General features: G+C 44.7%; 1 protein-coding gene across 4 annotated transcripts in view; it reads left to right on the forward strand.

Annotated features, from left to right (window-relative positions):
* Window positions 1–20,138, forward strand: part of APP (amyloid beta precursor protein) — a 682,213-nt gene that overhangs the window by 467,107 nt on the left and 194,968 nt on the right. For all 4 annotated transcript variants that reach the window (XM_069636377.1, XM_069636379.1, XM_069636378.1 and 1 more), the window contains 2 exons: window positions 3,320–3,394; window positions 19,915–20,073. In XM_069636377.1, coding sequence (XP_069492478.1) covers window positions 3,320–3,394; window positions 19,915–20,073 — 234 coding nt within the window. The remainder of the gene's footprint in view (window positions 1–3,319; window positions 3,395–19,914; window positions 20,074–20,138) is intronic.

The following is a 20,138-nucleotide window of genomic DNA, read 5'->3' on the forward strand; positions in this document are numbered from 1 at the left end:
GCAGAACCTCACAAAAGTTTCCAAAACAGTGTGGGCTTGATATTTGGGGGAATGTTTTGTGCAGTTTCTTCCAAGGGCACCAAAGTCAATGCCTCCATAAAATGTACTTTTTAATTAGTTCAACTCAACTGAAACAGAGGTGATCACTGCCACTGTTTTATATACATGTATTTAATCATTAATTTGTTTAACCATTGACGTAGTTTTCTATGAAGAAAACGGGAGCCTACATTTCTGTCCCACAATGCAACGTGCCCTATTTCTCCATGATTCTGTTTTGGGCTAGAACATGCTGTGCAGCATCTGTGAACACCACAAGACAGAAGTGCAACTCTTTCAGCAGAGGTGGCGCGAGCTATGCACAATGCAACCAGTCTTTCCATCTTCGAAAGGAAAGGTTTTTCTTCAAGCCTGCTGAGTTTTAATCAAGTCAATGCAAAAAAGGACGAGCATAGTCGTCCTGAGCACTTAAGAGGTTAACTTTAACCCTCAGTCTGAATGGAAACACAATCCCATCCGCGGTTTAAAACCTTTTCTCCTGCACTAAGAATGCAAGGCTCTTATGTAACTGATCATCTGTGATGACCTTTGGTCCGATTAGAGGGAGCTCGCATTAATGAATCTTTAGGAAAGGTTAACGTTGTATGTGACCTTCTGTTATGGGAAGTAACATTGGAAGATGGCAGATCAATGATGCTGGGTAACACGCGCCTTGCTGGCTCTGAGCAATACCAAGGGGGTGCATTCACCAAGGAACAGGGAACCAGGCTTTCTACCACGACAGAGAATTACTCAGGACTTGTTTTTTAATTTTCTCCTTCACGGTTTCTAGTTTAAACCATTACAGAAAATTGAAGACATGTCACTATTCTACCTCATTTCATTCCAAGGCAACATCCTTCCTTCAAAAGAGGTGCGTGTGTGTGTGTGTATATATCCATGCAGACCATAGATACAAGGCTGAAGCAGAGTAATGCGGGCTCAATGCGTTTCCATCATTAACCAGTGCAATTTACCAGTTTAATGCACTGTGCAATAAACTGCTTTAAATGAGCTAACAATTGACCGGTAAACGGGACCAACTCACAAAGTAGTTGTGATGTTTTAGGGAAATTAAAAATTTCTTTGAGAAGCACACCGCTTTTGTCTGCTCCTCTAGTAGGACTTCAATAGAAGGATTAGATCTTGCCGTTTTAGAAGGCAGGCCAATTCATGCATGTATTGTGATTTGTTGCATAGCGCTTGCAGACGAGTCTCTTCATGGATAAAGGGGATAACTGGTAGGGAATAGGAACTGAGAGGGTGCCAAAAACCCATGTCTTACCTCTGGCTGAACTGCTGAAAATAGTGCGCTATTGAAAAAGGTTAGTGCCGGAAGCGTGGTTGAAGGCTGGTAGCGACTCAGTTGAGCACTGCTGAAGGCCACTTCTTAACAAAAGGTGTTTTTACATAGTTCTGAAGGCCTCCTGAATTGGAGTAGGATTTCCTCCCATAGACGTCAATGGAACACCCTTTTTTTGCTTTGTGCCATATCCTGACTTTTTGGAGGTAAGTAAATCGTTCCGCTTTACTTCCTGTTAGTTTTCTTTGTTGCAAAAGTCAATGTCTGGGACAGGACCCAGGAAAGCGCACCCTGGGCGCACAGGGCCACACCTCCCTAAATCAGCCTGAACCACACAAGGGCACAGTTGAGTGGTGAGCAGCCAGGCCCAGTCCAAGGAGGGAGGAGGGCCACAGCCAGGCACAAAGACCCCAGAGCACACCCTAGCTCAAGAAAACACCTACACACTTAAGAGCTACACTAAAATAGACAACCACCATGTTACTCAAAGGCACACTGTTACAGCTCCAAGTTCAGGCAAGCACTACAAATCGAATATCGTAGCTCTCAACTCACCCGGAGACAAAAAAGGTTGGGAGCTATGGAACATATACATAGCACACGATAACCCGCAATACTCTTTCACTGGTAAACCAAAAATGCACCCAGGCAATCGCCCTAGAGTAGCCCCCGCAGTAACATATCGCATAGCAAACCAACCGGAAACACATGCAAACCTTCCAAACCCTAACCCCTCACAATTTACAACCAAACCCATCACAACAGTCCAACCTTATCTAGGGTGAGTCTCCCAAAGTTCAGACGAGGCACAGGCCACCAGTGGCTGGGTCCGGCTAGAAAAAGGCGGAAAGAAGCGAAACCACGTCCAGAGCACCAGGTAAAAGGTGGGATCCACCCGAAGTTGCATTCAAGAAAATTCGGTAGCCACAAGCGGTCTCAGGGAGGCCGGGACGACCATCGGTAAGGATGCCTCAAGGACTAGTATCCAAGGGCAGGTAGATCCACTGCTAAGAGTGCAAAGGGCTGCCTCCCCCCCCCCCACCACCCCCCGCATGCCACTCCATGGAGACCCGAATGGCAGTTGGATACAAGCCATCTGCAGCCCCCAGAGTCACAGGAGCACACAAGCCGAACCCAGGCAGTACCACTGCCAAGTATGGGCCGCCCCAGCTACCTCTATCGCACCTGCGAAGAAAGCCCATCGTGAGTACAGAAAAAGTTGTGTATAAATAACTATTTTACTATAACTACAAGTGTGTAAGAGTTTCTCTGGGCCTATATATTTACTTAGTTGTTCTTACCTACAGCTCAAATCGCCCTTCTACGATGAGCCTGGCTGCTTGGCCATACTAAATAAACCTTGATTAGTAGAGACTTGTACTAGAAGTTGGGGACTGTATGCCAAGGGATCGTTTTATAAAGTGTTACCAAAGGTACACTTAAGGAAAACTCCCCTAACATGTTCATAACTTTGGTTCTGTTTTTAAGCGGACAGATTTACCAGGATCTTTGCTTTAATCGCAGTTCTTTGATTCCACAACTGACATTGGGGTATTACATTGGGAGGGGGTCTGTCGGCCTAAAATGTCCATGTTTTGTCGTCATTATTGCTTAAACATTTGTAATATCAAAACCCATAATTTACAGGAGTGACGTCCTACCAATGATTTTTGACTGCAATCCACAAGAAAGATATAATTTCTGCCTTTGTATTTACAACCAAAGGGAAGTTGTAAAAATCTGCTTATGCTTTATAAAAAATATAAATAACGGACATGCTTTACACTGCCATCTTGGGGTTCTAGTGATATTTATTGACCGCTCTGACTTCACCTTTGTGTTTTATTGTACATATTGAAAGTGGTTCTATGTGTGATAAGCAGTGGATGTTGCATACAGTGTTCATTACAGAAGTGAAGTGGGGACCGTGAAGGGATTATCAGACCCTTTGTCGCCTGACTTATGTTCTCTGTGTAGGTCATGAGGGAGTGGGAAGAAGCCGAGCGCCAAGCAAAGAACTTGCCCAAGGCTGATAAGAAAGCTGTTATCCAGGTAAGTGTGCCTTCCTAATCCTAAAAGAGAGCGCCTGAAAGTTTGATCAAATATTGAAAATATAATTCTGATTTGTACCTGGGTTTGTTTATTCACCCAGAAAGTCTTTTTACGGGCAGGTTGGTGGCAGCTATGTGATTTATTTGTGGCTATTTTCTGCTTTTCGCTTGTGACGCATTGCCCCAAATGCCACGATATGGTTGCCATTTGACTGATGTTTTAGAACTTCTACCCTCTCGAGGAATAGCCAAACTTTGGGCATCAGTCTTTGTAGGGTCTATCCAGACTCCATAAAGGCGCCCTTGTGTATCTCGTATATTGGTCCTCCTGGATTGTTAATAGTGTTGCAATTCTATAGACCGCCTCATAGGGGTAGGGGCTGTTCCGGGGGCTACGACTCACCCAAATGACATTTTTACATTAAGTCCTTTAACAAATTCCGACAAGACCTTTTTTTCTTTATAGCTCATGTCCAAGATGGACTCGGCTGTGCACGTACAATAGCTGGTTTGATGATCAATGCTCTTGTGAGAAAAAAATCCCATGGTTCAAGTGAAGTGGTAATCTACTCGGTCCCTCATTACAGTCGCACAAGTGGCCTACCAAGCACAGTAGTGAGTCAGTCACTTGGCCATCTGGAAAGGGCAGCATCAGGTTAAGGAACATCAAGAGAAGGGCTTCTGGAAATGTATTTCTTTTTGGCACTTCCTCATTCGCTGCACCAGCTAATAACATCAGTAAAAAGGCTTGGTTCAACTTGTTTTCAAATATATATATTTAATGCAATATATCTATATCTGAATCTATGGACCCCTCTTTTCAGTGCCCCGGGTAAATTCGATGTTCAGTGTTTCTCTGGCTGGCAAAGAGGAAATTCCAATTTAGGCAAATCTATCGTTTTTTTTTCTTCTGATCAAGGTTCAGGAAGCTGTTTAATTACATGAATTGCCAAAGGCCCCGTAGCGACATTTTTACCACAATGATTTGAACTTGTGGGTTCCCTTCATCCACAGAAATGATGTATTCTGTATCAGATCGTAAGTGAGTACTAACCTCTGGTCAGTCAGCCATACCATTCTGATTTTAACCGTGAGATGGAAGTCCTCCCAGTTATTATCTAATTTAGCTACTGGACTGTGTAAAGGATTTCAATCAGGCGATACACTGTGCTCTCGGCCTAGTGTACAGCGCAATGGAAAAACTTATTTAATATATGGATTCAATTATTTGAAAGACGTACCACTCGTATCACACCCCTTTCTTTAAGAATACCCGAGGTCACGCTGGACCAGAAATCAGGCTGGTTTGTAAAAGGGATTATTTATTTACTTACGATCAAATTCACAAGATATATTTTAATAGGTAAACAACAATCACCAATGGGGTGACAGAACACAGAATAATATCTTTGGTACACTCGGAATAAGTAATCAGCAAAACAAATGCAGCACAGAAAATAATACTTTTGTGTTAGTTTTAGATCAGATGGCACAATGGTTAGCAGTTCCTGCTGCAACACTTCTCAACCCCCTCAATAGGTAATGTAAAGAGATAGGAGAGAGCAGGTATTCAGGAATAGTGCAGGTCAAACAGTGTCTCACTTCCCCCTTCGCCCCCTTATACAGAAAGAGAAAAAACAAAGTGGGCTTTTCAACTGTCAGGGTCACTTTTAAATTGGCTGAGCAAGAACTCTAAATGTGTGGAAAATTGCTCTAAATTCTTATGGGAGCCGCTTTGAATAGTTGCACACTAACACAAGCAATGATTTAATGCAAAGAAAACATTTGAAATCTTAAAATTCAAGTTGAAAGCAGTTTAGAGCTATTTTACACATGTAAACATTTCTCAAAATGAAAATTCAGTGCGCGATATTCGCGATAACGGGAGAATCGCACTGAGTTGCTACAAGTAGGAGTTGAAATTTTGTTTCTATCAAAAAAACTGAAGGAGTTAGAGGTTTTAGTGAAGGACATTTTTGTAAAATAGGCGCGAGAATTGAAAACAGAAATGCACTTTTAAAAGGGACAAATGGGTTTGCTTCCATTATATTAAAGACTACCAAAAAGTAGAATGCCACAAAGGAAGGTCATTTACGGCTGATTATAACAGTTCAGGTGTAGTATTCTTTCTGTTTGGCTTTGGGAATTACTTTCTTAATCAATCAATGGGAAGTTAGAGTTTAGGAACACATGTGAGAGAAGTCTGTGCAAAGATAGTTCTAACAATACTGGTTCTAAGGGAAAGATGGGATGGGTATAAGCTAGGGACAAGACTATGCAAAGTACATACGCTATATATGACACAGTTCGTCCTATTTATACTCACTGGATACGTTCCTAAATGGGACTGTCAGGATTCTGGACCTATCGGGGACTGACAGCTGGGCACATTGGACTGGGCAGGGTCAGCAAGGCGCTCTGGTCACCACACGACACAGGACTGGATGGGATCTGCCCTTCTTGGTTCTGAGCATTTTTTTAAATTAGCAGGCAAGCAGTAACCGCACAGCCCAGCTGTATTATGATGCTTTCCCTAGGCTTTTGGGGTTCTGTTCTAGAATTTGAGGCCTAGCGGAGAATGGTTAAACTATGCAATTGGCCTTTGCTTTGCCAAGTTTCTGGAGTCTGGAGCAAGGAAGATGTAGATTTCAGTAGCAGGTTGCTCCGCCAGCATCAGGAGAGTGAGTGGATCTGTCCGTATGTCTGGTGAGCTCTGTCTATTTATGCTATGAAATGACATCATACAGGGGGTGTGTGGGCCGGCTTATCTAAGCTTGCCCCTTTGTGCTGCGATATGGTCAGTGCTTCATCTCTGCCTTGCAATTTGAGTGATTGGCTCAAGGCTGGGTGATGTCCGGTTTTACGATTTGCTTTACAATCCTCAGAGACCTCCCTTTAGCCAATGGTCTCAAAATCTGATTTTAACTTAAACGCACATTTCTACATTAGTCACTTTTATACACATTACACATACAGATGCCATATTTTACATAGAAACTATTCCTCAAAACCCCATAGCTGTGGGATCATGTCTCCCCTTTCCACAGAATTTTGCCCTTTTCGCTATGAACACACTTTCTGATTTTTCTGCAACTTTCCACAAATATGCGTGTTTAACATGGGGACATGCCTGTGAATTTTCACAATTCTAACAGTCGTGTATTTTGCGTAAAATTGCATTTCTTGCCATTCCTTTCCAGAACATGTCGCACGGTTTTGCCGCCTCTTAAAACGTGCAGCCAGAAATTAAATGAACAATTCTCTCATTTTTATATTTTTCACCATTTTGACTAGCAAGTCATAAGTCTTTTAAAAAGTGTTCTTTGTTAATGTTCAGCCACAGATGGTTGCTTGGGTCCACCTCTTTTTATCTCCCTGCAGTCCAGGAGCAGTCTCCTTGTTTGTTCCTTGCAGAGGCAATTTACGACCCTCTTCACACTTTGAGTTTCCTGAGCTGCAGCTTGTCATTGTTCCTTTTGCCTCTGTAGACCAGATTCTTTCCTACCCTGTAATTGACGCCTCCTTGTGAGTTCCTGCTGAGGGACGCTTTCCTTCTGTGAGAAAAAACTGCTATTCCAGTTTTGCAGCTTCAGCCAGGTTTAATTTAATTGTTAAATTATTTTGGCTTTTCCTTAGCACAAAACAAACTTGTTGTATCAAATAACAAATAGAATTCTCATTCAAGATTTTAAACCTATGAGATCAAAAACAACTATAATATGGGTTGCTATCAGTAACGGGCCTCATGTATTGCAAACATTTGACTTTGTTTATAACATGTTAAAGTTTAATCAGGGAGGCCCCTGACAGCTGTCATCACAGGTAGCCCTCTGCTGCACATAGATTTTTTTTACAGATCTACAGACAGGCCACTTTTGCTGTGGAGATCTCTTTATGCTCTTAGCCTTTCAGGACCTTGTAAGTTCACAGTGATTGCTTAAACTAAGTGAATTGTAGCACCCAGTGAGAATTTTGAATATTTGATGGTGTTCTGTACCGGCATTCTGAAGTTTCAGCAGAAAAGGAAAGGTGATTTTAAAGCAATATTTGAGTTTCATTTAGCAAAGCACTGCTTTTTCATTCTGCACTCCACTTTCAATTGTTGTGGAGCCCAGTGACACATTTCAGTAGTGAGAGCTCTTGTTACACCACTGACAACAGGCGTGGCAGATTGGTTAAATCTTTTTGTGCGTTGAAAAGCGCAATTTTCAGGGGTTTTGGCGCACACAAGGGTTTTGCAGCCATTTTTCTGTTTCTGGCCCCACCATAACAGAGTGATGCGGCATAGCAGAGCAACAGTGGGTCAATACATCCCACAACTGGATGCCAGGGGCAAAACTCTACTCTCCCATCTATGGTGTGCCATTATAGAGAATACACTACTTTCAGATGCACAGGCTGGCTTAAGGCGCAGGCTTGATCTATTGGATCAACCATTCTGTTTGTTGTTGCTCGTCCAAACGTATGTCTGTTTCAAGATGGGCACTCCTTCTGGCATTTATAGACGTGATGACCTACTTCTATTCTGTCATGTGACCAATGATGTGGGCTTTCCTTGGGAGCTGGAACCTCAGTGACATTCCTATTGGACATTCAGCTGTTTACCGTCAATACAACATCACTTGGGTATGGTGTCAAGGTTACAGAGAGGGGAATGGGACAAATCTGTGTGATCGCTCTGGCTTTTTATGGACAGTGGTGGCTGCTCGAGTGGAGACTGATGCTGATGTACCCTTTGTGGCTAATATCACGATAGGCTAATGACATTGTTATAATGGCACGGGCAAAATTATTAGATGAGTATAGTGCTTTTATTAACGGCAGGGTAAAATCGATCAACTCAGGGAAGACCAAGATAATGAAGCGGGGACACTAAAACTTAAAAAAAAAAGTTTTATGGTTGGGCGTGACAGACTGGATGAAGAATTCTATGGCCACTGATGTATTTGTTTTTCTGCCAATAGGACCTGGGTTATCAAGTGCAGAAAATACTGTGGTCGACGAGAAGTGCACTCTAGGACGATTTTATAGGAAACTGGGGCAACGTTATGGGCCTGCTTCCATTCTGAAGCAGTTTCTGTTCCATCATATTATGGGGCACTTTAGGGGTTACTCAAACATGAAATCGTTGCTCTCAAAGGAAAACACTTTGAAAAGTCTTGATCAATGTTCCACCGGCCACGCCTGCATCTCGGCTTCTCGGTAAACTGGGACTCGGGTTGCCCTCAAACCCTTCATGTTTTGGTTGAATTACCTCACCCTGACCAGTTGATGAACCGTATAGAACACTAATGAAGGCTGGTGGATGAATGGGCCCATGATCTTGCCTTAATTCAGCCATGTGAGGCTATGTCCAATCCTGAAACAGTTGTATGTTGTTCAGATATATTTTCTGGGAAATAATTGGGGGTTTTCTGCTCAATAATTTGTTCAAACCTGCTTCAGTACTGATTACCTTAGTATTAAGCTATCCCCTGGTTTTGTGTGGTATTTAGATCTGTATGCTGCTCAACTTGAGGGCACACTTACTCAAATTCTGACTACCAAATCGTTCAGGCCTGTGTTCGTACAGTTCTTCTAAAGTCCTACCTAGACTTCACAAAAGCCATACCTCTAAGACAGTACGTAAGCGCCACTCTTAGTAGAAGGCTGTACCACCCGAGAATGAGGTAGTGTGGACCAAGCAGTCAGGCTTATCTTTGCAGGGAGAGGGGGGGATGTAGCTTGGTACAAAGAAATTGTACCATACATATGGTCCAAACAAACACTTTGTATTGTAAACAATAAATGGTTTATTTAAATACAAGTAGGCCAAGATGAATCTTGGGTAAATAGGTATTATCATATTATATATAAATACAGGTATAAAAACCAACTGGTGAGGGCGGATAGCTCAGGGGTAATGTGTTTATCTTGGAAGCAAGACAACCCAGCGCAACACAGATTAGCATCCCAATCCTGTGCTTAGAAACCAGTCGCCGGTATAAAGCGCATTTTAAAAGAACAGTTATAATTCTAACTCCATACTTAAACGATACAACCCAAAGTATTACCTTATAAAGAATATCAGCAGTGCAAGGTTAAGTAAACCTAGACCACATATAGAATGCAATCAGCTATTCTTGGGAACCAGATTACATGTACTTTTTGCATACAGTCAGTAATTCAAGGGTACTAGACCTTGTCATTTATGCAGTGACACTCAGTTAAGAAATCGCATAGTAAACCAACCCTGTTACCAGGATACTTTTCTGAATAGTGGAACACAGACTCATGGAAAAGGATGAATCCATATCTACATTTGATAACCTTCAGTTACACAAAAGTGAGTAAGACCTAATTTTCTAAAACACTGTTGTTTTTTCCGATCAGTGAAACAGACTAAGTTAAGCAATAACTGTTTACACTATTTTTTACGATTGCTCACATCGGACAAATGTCTGCAAAACCTACAGTACACTTACTCAGAATGGCACACCTTTTCAGGGTAGGTAAAATCCAAGGCAGGCTTATTCTAGACAGGCTATGAAGCAAGTCTGGGGAAGCAACACCCAGTTGGTGAACTTATACACTTATTCGCTAAAAGAAATAACCGAGTTTAACCAACAGTATTACTTTTGAGAAGAGGGGTATCCAAATCACAGTTAAGTAAAGTAACCCTATATACTTTTAGGAATGGTAGAACACATTCTAAGGAAAGTAAGAACTTTTGTAGCTATTTATATTTCAGAGTGACAATTACCAGTACAACTCATACATGGGTCAAAGACTCAACACTTGATTCAGTTCCAAGGCAAAGGCCTGACCGTGTAAGTCCTTCCCTAATCCTGAAGCATGAGTCTTCTCAGTGGCAGACTAGGGACCCTAGTGGTCTAGAGGCCAGCTTTTGGCAGGGTTGGTATAGGCACAGAATGCTGAACAGTCGGAGTTCCTGAGGAAGGCTCTTCAAACAAGTAAGTACTTTACTTCAGAGTTGCAGAAGGGGTCCAGGGACTTCAGAGAAGACACCATTGAAGTTATCACCAGAGTGATAACAGCATTGGACTGCGCAAACTGGATGAGGGAACTCCTAGTCATACAAATCACCACAAAGCTTCACAGCAATAACCCACACAGTACCTCAGCAGAGAAGAGGAGTTTGCTGCTGGATGTCTTCCGGATCTGCATCCCAAAACCTAATCCTTGAATTCCTTTTTGTGGTGACTGAAGATGGGACACTGGAAGTGAATTTTCAGGGAACAACGGGGAAGACTTCAGGCAAGAGTTTCTTCGAGGCTGGTCATGACTGTGGTTTTGGTGCCATTTTTCAGTTTCCAGGGGAAGACTGAATATCGCTGGTTGGATTCTCATCAGTTATCAGGTCCAGCACTCCGGTGAGGGAACTTCAAGAATTTAAAATAGTCTCTGGAGGGGTATTATAGCCTAGCAAGGTCGTAGAACATCATGGGATGGCTCAAAATGCAGGTCTTCTTGAGACAAGTGGATCTCACAGCTTACGGATAGGAGTCTTCGCGTTCGGGACCTACATTGGAAGGAAGGGTTACAGCAGGCTCTGGTTGCACAGCAGGCTTTCCTGTTGGTAGAAATCGCTACAGCCATTTTTTTGTTTTAAATCTTCCTCTTCGGGTTCAGCTAGAAGAGTGGACTTGATAGCAGCTTCCAGGTTCGGAGTATTTAACTGGAATTACAGTACAACTTATGTAATCGCCCCTTGAATTTTACAGAAAGGGGCGGTGTGGCTGTCCAATCAGATCAGGACAGCCATCCCCTCTCCCCGCCCCCCCCCCCTGAGAGTTTGTTCCTTTCTTGCAAGGTGAAAAACAAAGGCCTGCAGAGTTTTGGACTCCTCTCGCTTTCTGCCTCATCAGACACTATGGAGCCTGGGTGGGGAATCCAAGGGATTCGCGCCAAAGACCAAACTTCCACTGACGCCAATCCTGCCTAAAATGGCAGGGGAAGACCTCAAAAAACAGCAAGCACACAGGAAATGGTAAAAATGGAGCCCACCATTTTAGCAAAATGGTGACCCTTCTGTGCATTAGCGAGGTTGAATTAACAGCCTGTGAGTAGTAAAGACTAAAAGTCGTAAAGGTAAAACCTCTGACACCAGCCATTCTCATAAAATCATAAATGTAACAAAAATGTTGCCTTGTAAGTAAGAAAGGTGATACATTTTATTCCCCCAGCACTGCACATAAGGTGGGGTGTGCTGGCTCACTTTTACAAAATGTAAAGGGGATGAAAATCCTGCTTTAATACATGAGAACATTAGTTCACCCAAGTACATGAAAGATACATTAACAGGGGAGCCCAAAGGGGCAACCCAACCTAAGCCCAGAAGTTGTAGGAAACTAAGGGCCTCATTACGAGTGTGGCGGTAAGGGGTTAACGGCGCCGGTAAGTATGCCGGTGCCGTTAACCCCTTACCGCTGCATTACGAGGTCCCTTGGCGGGAGCCGCTAAGGAACCAGGGAGCTAATAACAGGCCTGTTATTTGCGATACCGTTATTAGCTCCCTCCTCATTCCCATTGAGCCCTATGGGGGCTTGGATGGGGATGGGTATTTTGAATGGGGACTTACCGGGTCCTCCAAGGTTGGAATGACCCCCTATGACTTCTACCATACACTATGTAGAGACATAAAAAGGCTGCCCATAAAATGAGTAAAAGTCTAGGTGAGCGGGGGAAATGGTTCCCCTTCACCTAGGGACAAGGTAGCATAGTTACCAAGTCAAAGCAAAAGGTTCTGGGGTTACCACAGGTCAGGAAGCTTCATAAATATGAAAATGTTACTCAACATAACATCCTGCTCCTGCAGTGCAGCTGAAAGAACCAACCTGAATAGTCCTATGTTGAGGTTTACTTGTGCCCTGAGATGCTTTTGGAATTATTAATTTTGTATTTGTGTCCCCACTAACAATCAGTTTGCATTGGCTCATGCCACTGTTAACAAATCAGAGAGCTAGAGAACTAAAAACTGAGTAACATGTCTGTATGACCACAGGAAACCTGTCGGTCTCATTTGCAGTGATCCAATATATGTGGTGCGGCTGGTACTAGAGAAGGATCGTTGTAAGAGATCAAGCCTTTTATAAGCGTTTTGCCATAGAACTGTGACTCGTGGGTTATGAAGAATAGTGCTTTATTCCATATAATGTTTCGAGTAACTGCTGCATTTTTAGATTGTCAAGTTGTTTTCATTTTGTAATTCAGTGTAAATAAATGTTGGTGCGTTTTGGTATACCAATAAAGTGCTGGACTAACTGCCACTGGTATCTGATCTGAACTGGCCGAGGGTTTGTCAGACACCTCAGTCTATCTCTGAGTGTGCAGGATTGGAGGTTGTCTTCCCAAACTATGAAAGGTGCATGGCTGCAGATAGGTGGGCAGGGCAACCTGCTGAACTGGTGAGACCACGGGCCATTGCACAGATCATTGAGAAAACATAGCTGGACGAAGCTGGTTAAAGGCGATGGCTCAGAGGATCATACTGCTGCGCTCCTGATCCGTCGCGCTGAGCCTCTGTCTCTGTTCTGTGGGAAACTTGATTTAAGCTCTTCCTCTCGTTCTGATGAGCTTGTGTGCTGGACCCTCTGGGCCTGCAGACACTGGAACCCTGCTGATGCCATCTTAGTGTTTTTCACTAGACTGGCGCAACCCCTTGCTTTCTGGCTGGAACTGAATGGCTTGCTGGTGTTCCGCCAGAACTCCTGCTCCAATATGGGGCATCTTGACTCTCCTCCCTGCAGCTGCTCCTCATCATGGGACTCTCCTGATACCTATGCCTTGTCCCAATCTGTGACCTGCCTTAAAGGGTCACCACTTTGCTCCTTGTCACTGCTTATGCCCTGCTTCCCACATTATGGGTCGCTGAGAAATTGTGTTCCTTAATCTTGAATCCTTGGGTTCTGGTCCTGCCACCACCACTTCTTTGGACTCTGCAAATGAAATCTCCTCCTAACCAGACCGAGCCCTGGCATCTAAGGTGACCTCTGAATATGTCGTCACTGCACCTTCCTAATCGCATTCTTCAGTATAGTGAGCTTGGTCTATGACCTCTTATCACAATTTTCCCTGGTCCTTCTCTTCAGAGTCTATGCACTCTGTATGCAGTCCACCTTCAAGGCCCTCCTGACCACAATGGCTGTCTTCAGTGGGCAGGTGGTGCACTCGGCAGCCTTTCGATCCCTGACCTCTCGACGTTGGACACAGGTCAAGATCACTCATGGTGGTGCTCCCTGACAGGATGGTTTCCACATCTTTCACTTCCTACAACTAGAACTGCGAGTGAACTATTGACTTAACCTGTTTGTGCCCATAGACAAACTTTTCTGAACTTCTACAATTCCATAAGTGTACCACTGACAGTTACTTACCTGTAAGCTACCTATTTACCTTATTCCCGTTGTGGTCCTAGTGTTTTTGAAGAACTCTGTTTTAATACCTCCTGTGAAATTCCTTTTTGTTTGGCAAATCAGTGTATTGCAGTCATTTTAAAAGCCTTGCAAAGTTGTCGGTTCAATGAATCTGTTTGATCTTGCACCTACTAGGTTCAAATGTGAGTTTTTATTAGACCCCTTGTTTTTATAATGCGTCTATTCTGTGAAGTACTTGCCTTCTGTAGATATTACTTGACGCATAACTTTAATAGATTATATTTTTCTATAAGCCTTTTATGCAGACTTAATTGTGTGTGTCTAACTGCGCCATCTACCAGTCCCCTCCCCTCCTAATAGTCAAACCGGACTACTGCCTTGTTACCATTGTGAGGGTTTAGACAAACTTTGGGGGGAAACTTCACATAAGTTTGTGGTCTTGAACCTTTACCAGCGTGCTCCTTAACAGTCCTTGGCCCAAAGGGCAGGCAATTTACAAGATTTGAGTACTTGTCATGATGCCTATCCCCAGGCATCTGGATCAAGCCCATCAGCCCCGGGAGCAGGCATCTAGACATTTATTAAAACCTCAGCAGCCCTGGCTAGGGGCTGTCTGGGTTCAGTCCTGGCGCCTTAGACACCAGGCTCATAGTCATTACTTACCTCAGGCAGACCATGCTGCAAATGACTCCAATCCAACGTGAAGCCTGGAAGGGACTATTTTACTACAGGGACTATTTTTTACTCGGGTGTGGTTCTAGGGACTTCTTACCTGGGACTACTTTTGAGGCTATTTAAACCACGCCCGACCAGCAACACACGCTTCGCGTTATTCTGCATCCAGCAGCGTAACGCTCACCGTGCCTGCAGGTCAGCATCCAGACCTCTGCCACGCTCGTCCTGAATCCGGAGCTCCTAGAGAAGAAGGAAAGTAGAGGCAAGGTTAGAAAACTACCTTTATTCCAGTTTCTCACCTGATTCCGGAACCATCACGTCTCAGCACCTGGAAAGGACATTCTTTCTACACGCATCGCATCGCCAGCTGCAGCGCCGCGCCATACTCGCCAGTCCTCACAGCACCATTCAATCCGGCGCTGCCTCCATCATTTCTTCACCGGGTTCCGGCATCTGGGGACAAAAGAAATAACCAGGTGAGCCGAGAGAGCCAACAAATACAATCTCTCTTACCACAATAGACTTGGCTGATTTACCACCGGAGGCATTATTCTTTAACTCTCCACATCTTCAAACACCGCATCTGAAAACGGAGAGAAAACTACACGTTAAATACATGCATCATTTACCGGACAGCATCGGGTAATACAGACTCTTACCTGAATGTCATCTACCGCCACGAGACCATCTTTTCTCGAACTCCACTGCAAGATAAGAAAGGAATGGGACAAGAGTGAACATCGGACATATTTAACTCTATGAACTCAGTACTTACCGTTCGTCGCCAGGAACCTCAGAGTCAACTCTCGTCTGGAACTCCCCAACGCCTTCTAACCAGTGAAGCAACTGGTATCTACGCGCCCCTGCAATCCACGCAGGGTGGAGAGCTCATCTTTCAAGCATATAAGGTGAGAGTACTGGAAGGGGATTTTGGTGGGGATTAGTGGGGAGAGCAGGGAGGTGCCATCACTAGAATCCACGGGTGGCTAAATTCCTCTCTCCACTTGGAGAATCCTTCTACGGGTCAAGCAGGCGCGATTAGGAGGGCCAGTCCAGGCTGTCATCTCTGCACTACGAATCACGTTGGTGGAGGCCGCAGCAGTCCGGGTCCGTCCGACGCCACTGTGGGAGCCAGGTGAGCGTAACAGTACTGATCTTAACACATTATAATAATGTGCCCCAGAGCCGCAGGGTCAGCTTAAACAAATCTCCCAGCACCCCATGACAAGTTAGGTCTTATTGGCCAAATTGCTCAGGTTTTGGATTACGTCATTTGAGGTAATCGCTTCTGCTATGGCATTGCTACCTACCACCTGGGGTGAATTCATAATGTGTGGTGTAGCAAGTGTTTTTGTTACCTGATGATGGTCCTGGTTTGATGCAGAGGTGCCTTCCAATATAGATGGTCGTGAAATGTCTTAACCATTCTGCAGCCAAGGTAAACTTGTCCAATGCATTATTAAAGTGTTTCTCCCTGTAGGATCTGGCCAGACGGCTCAGAATGCCTTTCCTTCTTTATCTACTGCAGCTTTTTTCTTAAACCTCCAGGCCTTGCATTCTTATTCATTGATTGTACAAGTAATGACTTGTTATACTCCTAGCGAGCTTGACGTTTTTCAAGCGAGGTAGAGACCTTGTTCCTTACTACTGCTCTTGGATTAAGTTTAGCATTCTGAGAGTGCACCAAACAATGCTGTCCTTTTCTTTACTAGTTTGCTTCTTTAGGTCCTAGATAGTTGGTTGCTTATCACATTTCGCAGTAACTCTAACCGCACCCAGACCTTTCAAGCTAGTTAGACCCTGCTGTGATGATAGTGGATTGGGCCTCGTGTCTTCAAAAGTTAATGTGCATTTAAAAAAAAAAATATTCCTTCGGTATCTTTTTTACCCACTGATTTTCCTCTCCCAAAAAAGAAGGGAGAGGTTGGTGGTTGCAAATGCAGGGGAGGAGAAATTCTGGGGAGGTGGAGGCTCCCGCATGTGATGGGTGAAGTGGGCTGAGGCACTTGTGGGTAGTGGGAGAATGAGCTGAAGCTTGCATGAGTGGTGGGAGTAGTGGCAGAAGCTTGTGTGGTGGTGGTGGTGTTAGGCAACGTTTGTAGGCAGTACCCTCTGGGAACACTACACACAACTCTGACTACAGGTATAGGCAACCCAACCTTTGGTTTAAGCTTGTACTACACAGGTTGGTAGGTTGGTAGCGTGTTAAGCAGCCAGGCTTATCTCAAAACGGGTCAATATGAGCTGTAATGGAGTTACAGAGATTTACAGTTACAAGTATTGAAATAAACTCTTACACTCAAGGTTTCTTGAATAAACAATTATTTTATCAGTCGGTTAGAATAAGCCTTCTTCAGAAGGGAGAGAGCAATATAAAGTACCACTTAAATACACTTCATGAAATACACACTCTTTATATCTCCAAATCAGTAGATACCCCTTTGGGATGGCCCACAGACACTCCCTACACCCTCTGGTGACTTCATTTGCTAGGGTGCTGGGGACATTAATATATCACTGTTGCATTTAGGATCATATAGTAATAAGTCAAAGGACAAGATTATTTAGAACAAACAAGAGACCACAAATATTCTTAAGCAGGCAAATACTTGTGGGTCCCCCCAGGAAGAGTCATTCAGTACAATAACAATAGGTTAGGCCAAAGTCAATGGGCAAAAAGTCTTGTATAGGATGAAGCACTTCTTGTAGGTTCATGGAAAAGTCTTTGCACAATGTTTTAGAAGTCTTTGAAGAAAGGAATATTCAAATGTAGGGCCACAAGCTGTTTAGACTTGAGTAGTAGAAGATGCAAACAACTCTACAGCAAGAGGTAAGTTATCTTAGACTTTGTACAGTACCTTTAAAGTGAAGAAAAGATGCAGCAGATGACTCCTGTTCCTGTGCAGTTCTGCAGATCTCACTGTTCCTGGGCCTCAGTCGTGGGGCAAGAGGGAGGATGTCGGGGACTCATGCACTGGGAGGGTCAAAACTCGCAACTGGCACTCTTCACTTTCAGTGGCTGTTCAGTGTTTCAGCTCCTCGCGTCTACCGCAAATAGCAACACTGCAGTTCCTGGCTGTTGAGAAGGACTTTCCTTGCATCTGGGGTCCCGCACTCTGTTGGGGCTCAGGCTCGGTCAGTCCTGCTTCCTGGGAGTCCTGAGGATCTTCCTGGAGCTCTAGGCCAGCTTAAAAGCAACACACCTATCTGGTGTTCCTCTCTCTGGCTATACGGTTTCCAGCAGCAACTCTGTGGCAATTCAACCAGCTCCGAGATGGATGCTCAGGTGGCTTACTTTGCAGTTGATTGGTCCCATCAACTCAAAGGGAGAAGTCGTCCTTGAAGGGACTTCTCTGTCAATACATATTTGGAGTTTCAGCACAGCAGCAGGGCTTCACCAGGCAAACCAACGGTCCAGGAGTTGCAGCAGGCGTCCTCTTCAAGTTCTTCAGTTCCTTCGTCCAGTAGTCGACTCTGCCTTCCAAGCCAAAAGACTCACCTTTTATTCAGTTCTCTCCCATTCATTCCAGCCTAGCTGTCAGCCACCCAGCAGGGTGGCTGTCCTTGCTGGACAGTCAGCCGGCCAATCACCGCAGAGTACATTTGGGTCTCCTAGGAGACTAAGCACAGGGAGTTTCGGGCACATTCCTCACTGCCTGCCTACCCCGGACACCCTGAAGCCAGAGGCTGGCTTCACTCGTGAATCTCGGCAAAGCGAAAAATGGGACCAAACCTGGTTTGGTGCGCAGAGTAAGTCTCAAGAAGGACCTTTCCACAAAGAAATGGCGAAAAAAGAAGCCTGGGCCGTTTTGACAAGAATGGCGCCCTTGGGTGCTTTACTGCAGCTGCGAGCGCAGCCCGTGGCAAATGCACACCACGGTAGTTGAAACGAAACCACTGCTTCCAGCCATTCAGTGAGGAAAGGGTAACCTAAAAATGTTACATGAGAAGCTAGACAAATGGGATACTAAGTAACCCCTCCAGTAAGATGGTGTGCTGGGTCTAGAAAGTTACAAATGTAAGTAAAGTCAATTTCACTTTACTGCTCTGTCAAACAGTAGTTTATCCCAGAGAAGGTATTCAAACATTTGGGAAATCTGAAGACTTCCCTGTGTCACTGCACTGAAGGTGCTGTGCGACACAATGTAAAAGATGATGCCTATGGAGTTTCAGACTCCACAACCAAAAGAAACAGTGTACAAAATAACATTAAAACACGAGAGAGTGGGGAAAATGGTCTTGCTCTCTCTCTAGGGTAAAAAAAAAAAATCAAGTCCTCAAAATCCTGCAAAGTTGCTGGGGGTCTCTAAGGTGGAGGGAATTGGCACATTTCGGAAAAATCTCAGGTGGCGGGGGTGATGGGGGCTGAAGCTTGCCAGAGTGGTGGGAGTAGTGGCAGGAGCTTGTGTGGTGGTGACGGGGGTGATGAAGCTGAAGCTTGCAAGAGTGGTGGGAGTAGTGGCAGGAGTGATGGGGGCTGAAGCTTGAATGAGTGGTGGGAGTAGTGGCAGGAGCTTGTGTGGTGGTGGCGGGGTGATGGAGCTGAAGCTTGCAAGAGTGGTGGGAGTAGTGGCAGGCGTGATGGGGCTGAAGCTTGAATGAGTGGTGGTAGTAGTGGCAGGAACTTATCGTGGTGGCGGGGTGATGGACGCTTAGATGCAGTGAGATAAATTGCTGTGTCCCACATGCGTGTGGTGGAGGGAAGTGGCTCGAGCACACACCTGGTCAAAGCGATTGCTGTTCGGTCATTGGGGAGCAGGGGCCTCGCACATGGGCAGTGTGACATGGGGCCGACTCTTTCACCGGGTGATGGGTTGCTTAGCTTATTTTGTGCTTGTTAGCGGACATGAAAATAGATTACCCTGCCACTCCCTAAGCCCTCTCCTCTTCCCCCTCCTCCATAGACTTTGGTGGGGGTGGGATGTGGGCAGTGGGATTTTAGAAAACCAAAGCTCCATTTGCATTGCGCTACTTTGAATAGACTAATCCAGGCCGAGAGATTTTCTTTTTTTTTTTTTTTTTTTTTTTTAGTCTGGTACGGTTTTCCGATTCGGACGAATGCCTAAAATGGGTTTGTAACTGCTCATTCCTCTACACTGAGAACAGAGTAAGGTGAGCACGTTCTTTTCTGTAGATGGATGATTCCAGCTCAGGGCAAAGCGAGGAGGTAAGAAATGGTGACCACTTTGAGATGTATTGCCTTAATCATGGTCTGGAAAGGAAACCGAGTGGTATTGCTTTATTGACTGCGTTCCTCGACACTTGCCTGGCCAACACGTATGATGAATTGGGTACATACGCATGTGAAAAGAGGTAAGCGTCATGCCTTTCTTAGCATGGCTGCTGGAAAGAGGGTTTGGAGCAGAACTGGTGGCCCCTTAGCCATGTTTGGTTTAGTGCTCACTGCTCGTTTAGTTGAAATGGATGGTTTTCATTGTTTTGAATGGGTTTTGTTCTTTTCGTCCCCCAGCACTTTCAGGAAAAGGTGGAGTCTCTGGAGCAGGAGGCTGCGAACGAGCGACAGCAGCTGGTGGAGACGCACATGGCGCGAGTAGAAGCCATGCTGAATGACCGCCGTCGCGTTGCCCTGGAGAACTACATCACAGCTCTGCAGGCGGACCCTCCCAGGGTGCGTGGCGCCGTGTGTCACACCTTGCCTCTGTCCTGTGTTTTCTCTTCTTTCTACTCTTTCCC

Source organism: Ambystoma mexicanum, chromosome 7p, assembly GCF_040938575.1.
Source record: "Ambystoma mexicanum isolate Mex_15411 chromosome 7p, UKY_AmexF1_1, whole genome shotgun sequence".
Lineage (NCBI taxonomy): Eukaryota > Metazoa > Chordata > Amphibia > Caudata > Ambystomatidae > Ambystoma > Ambystoma mexicanum.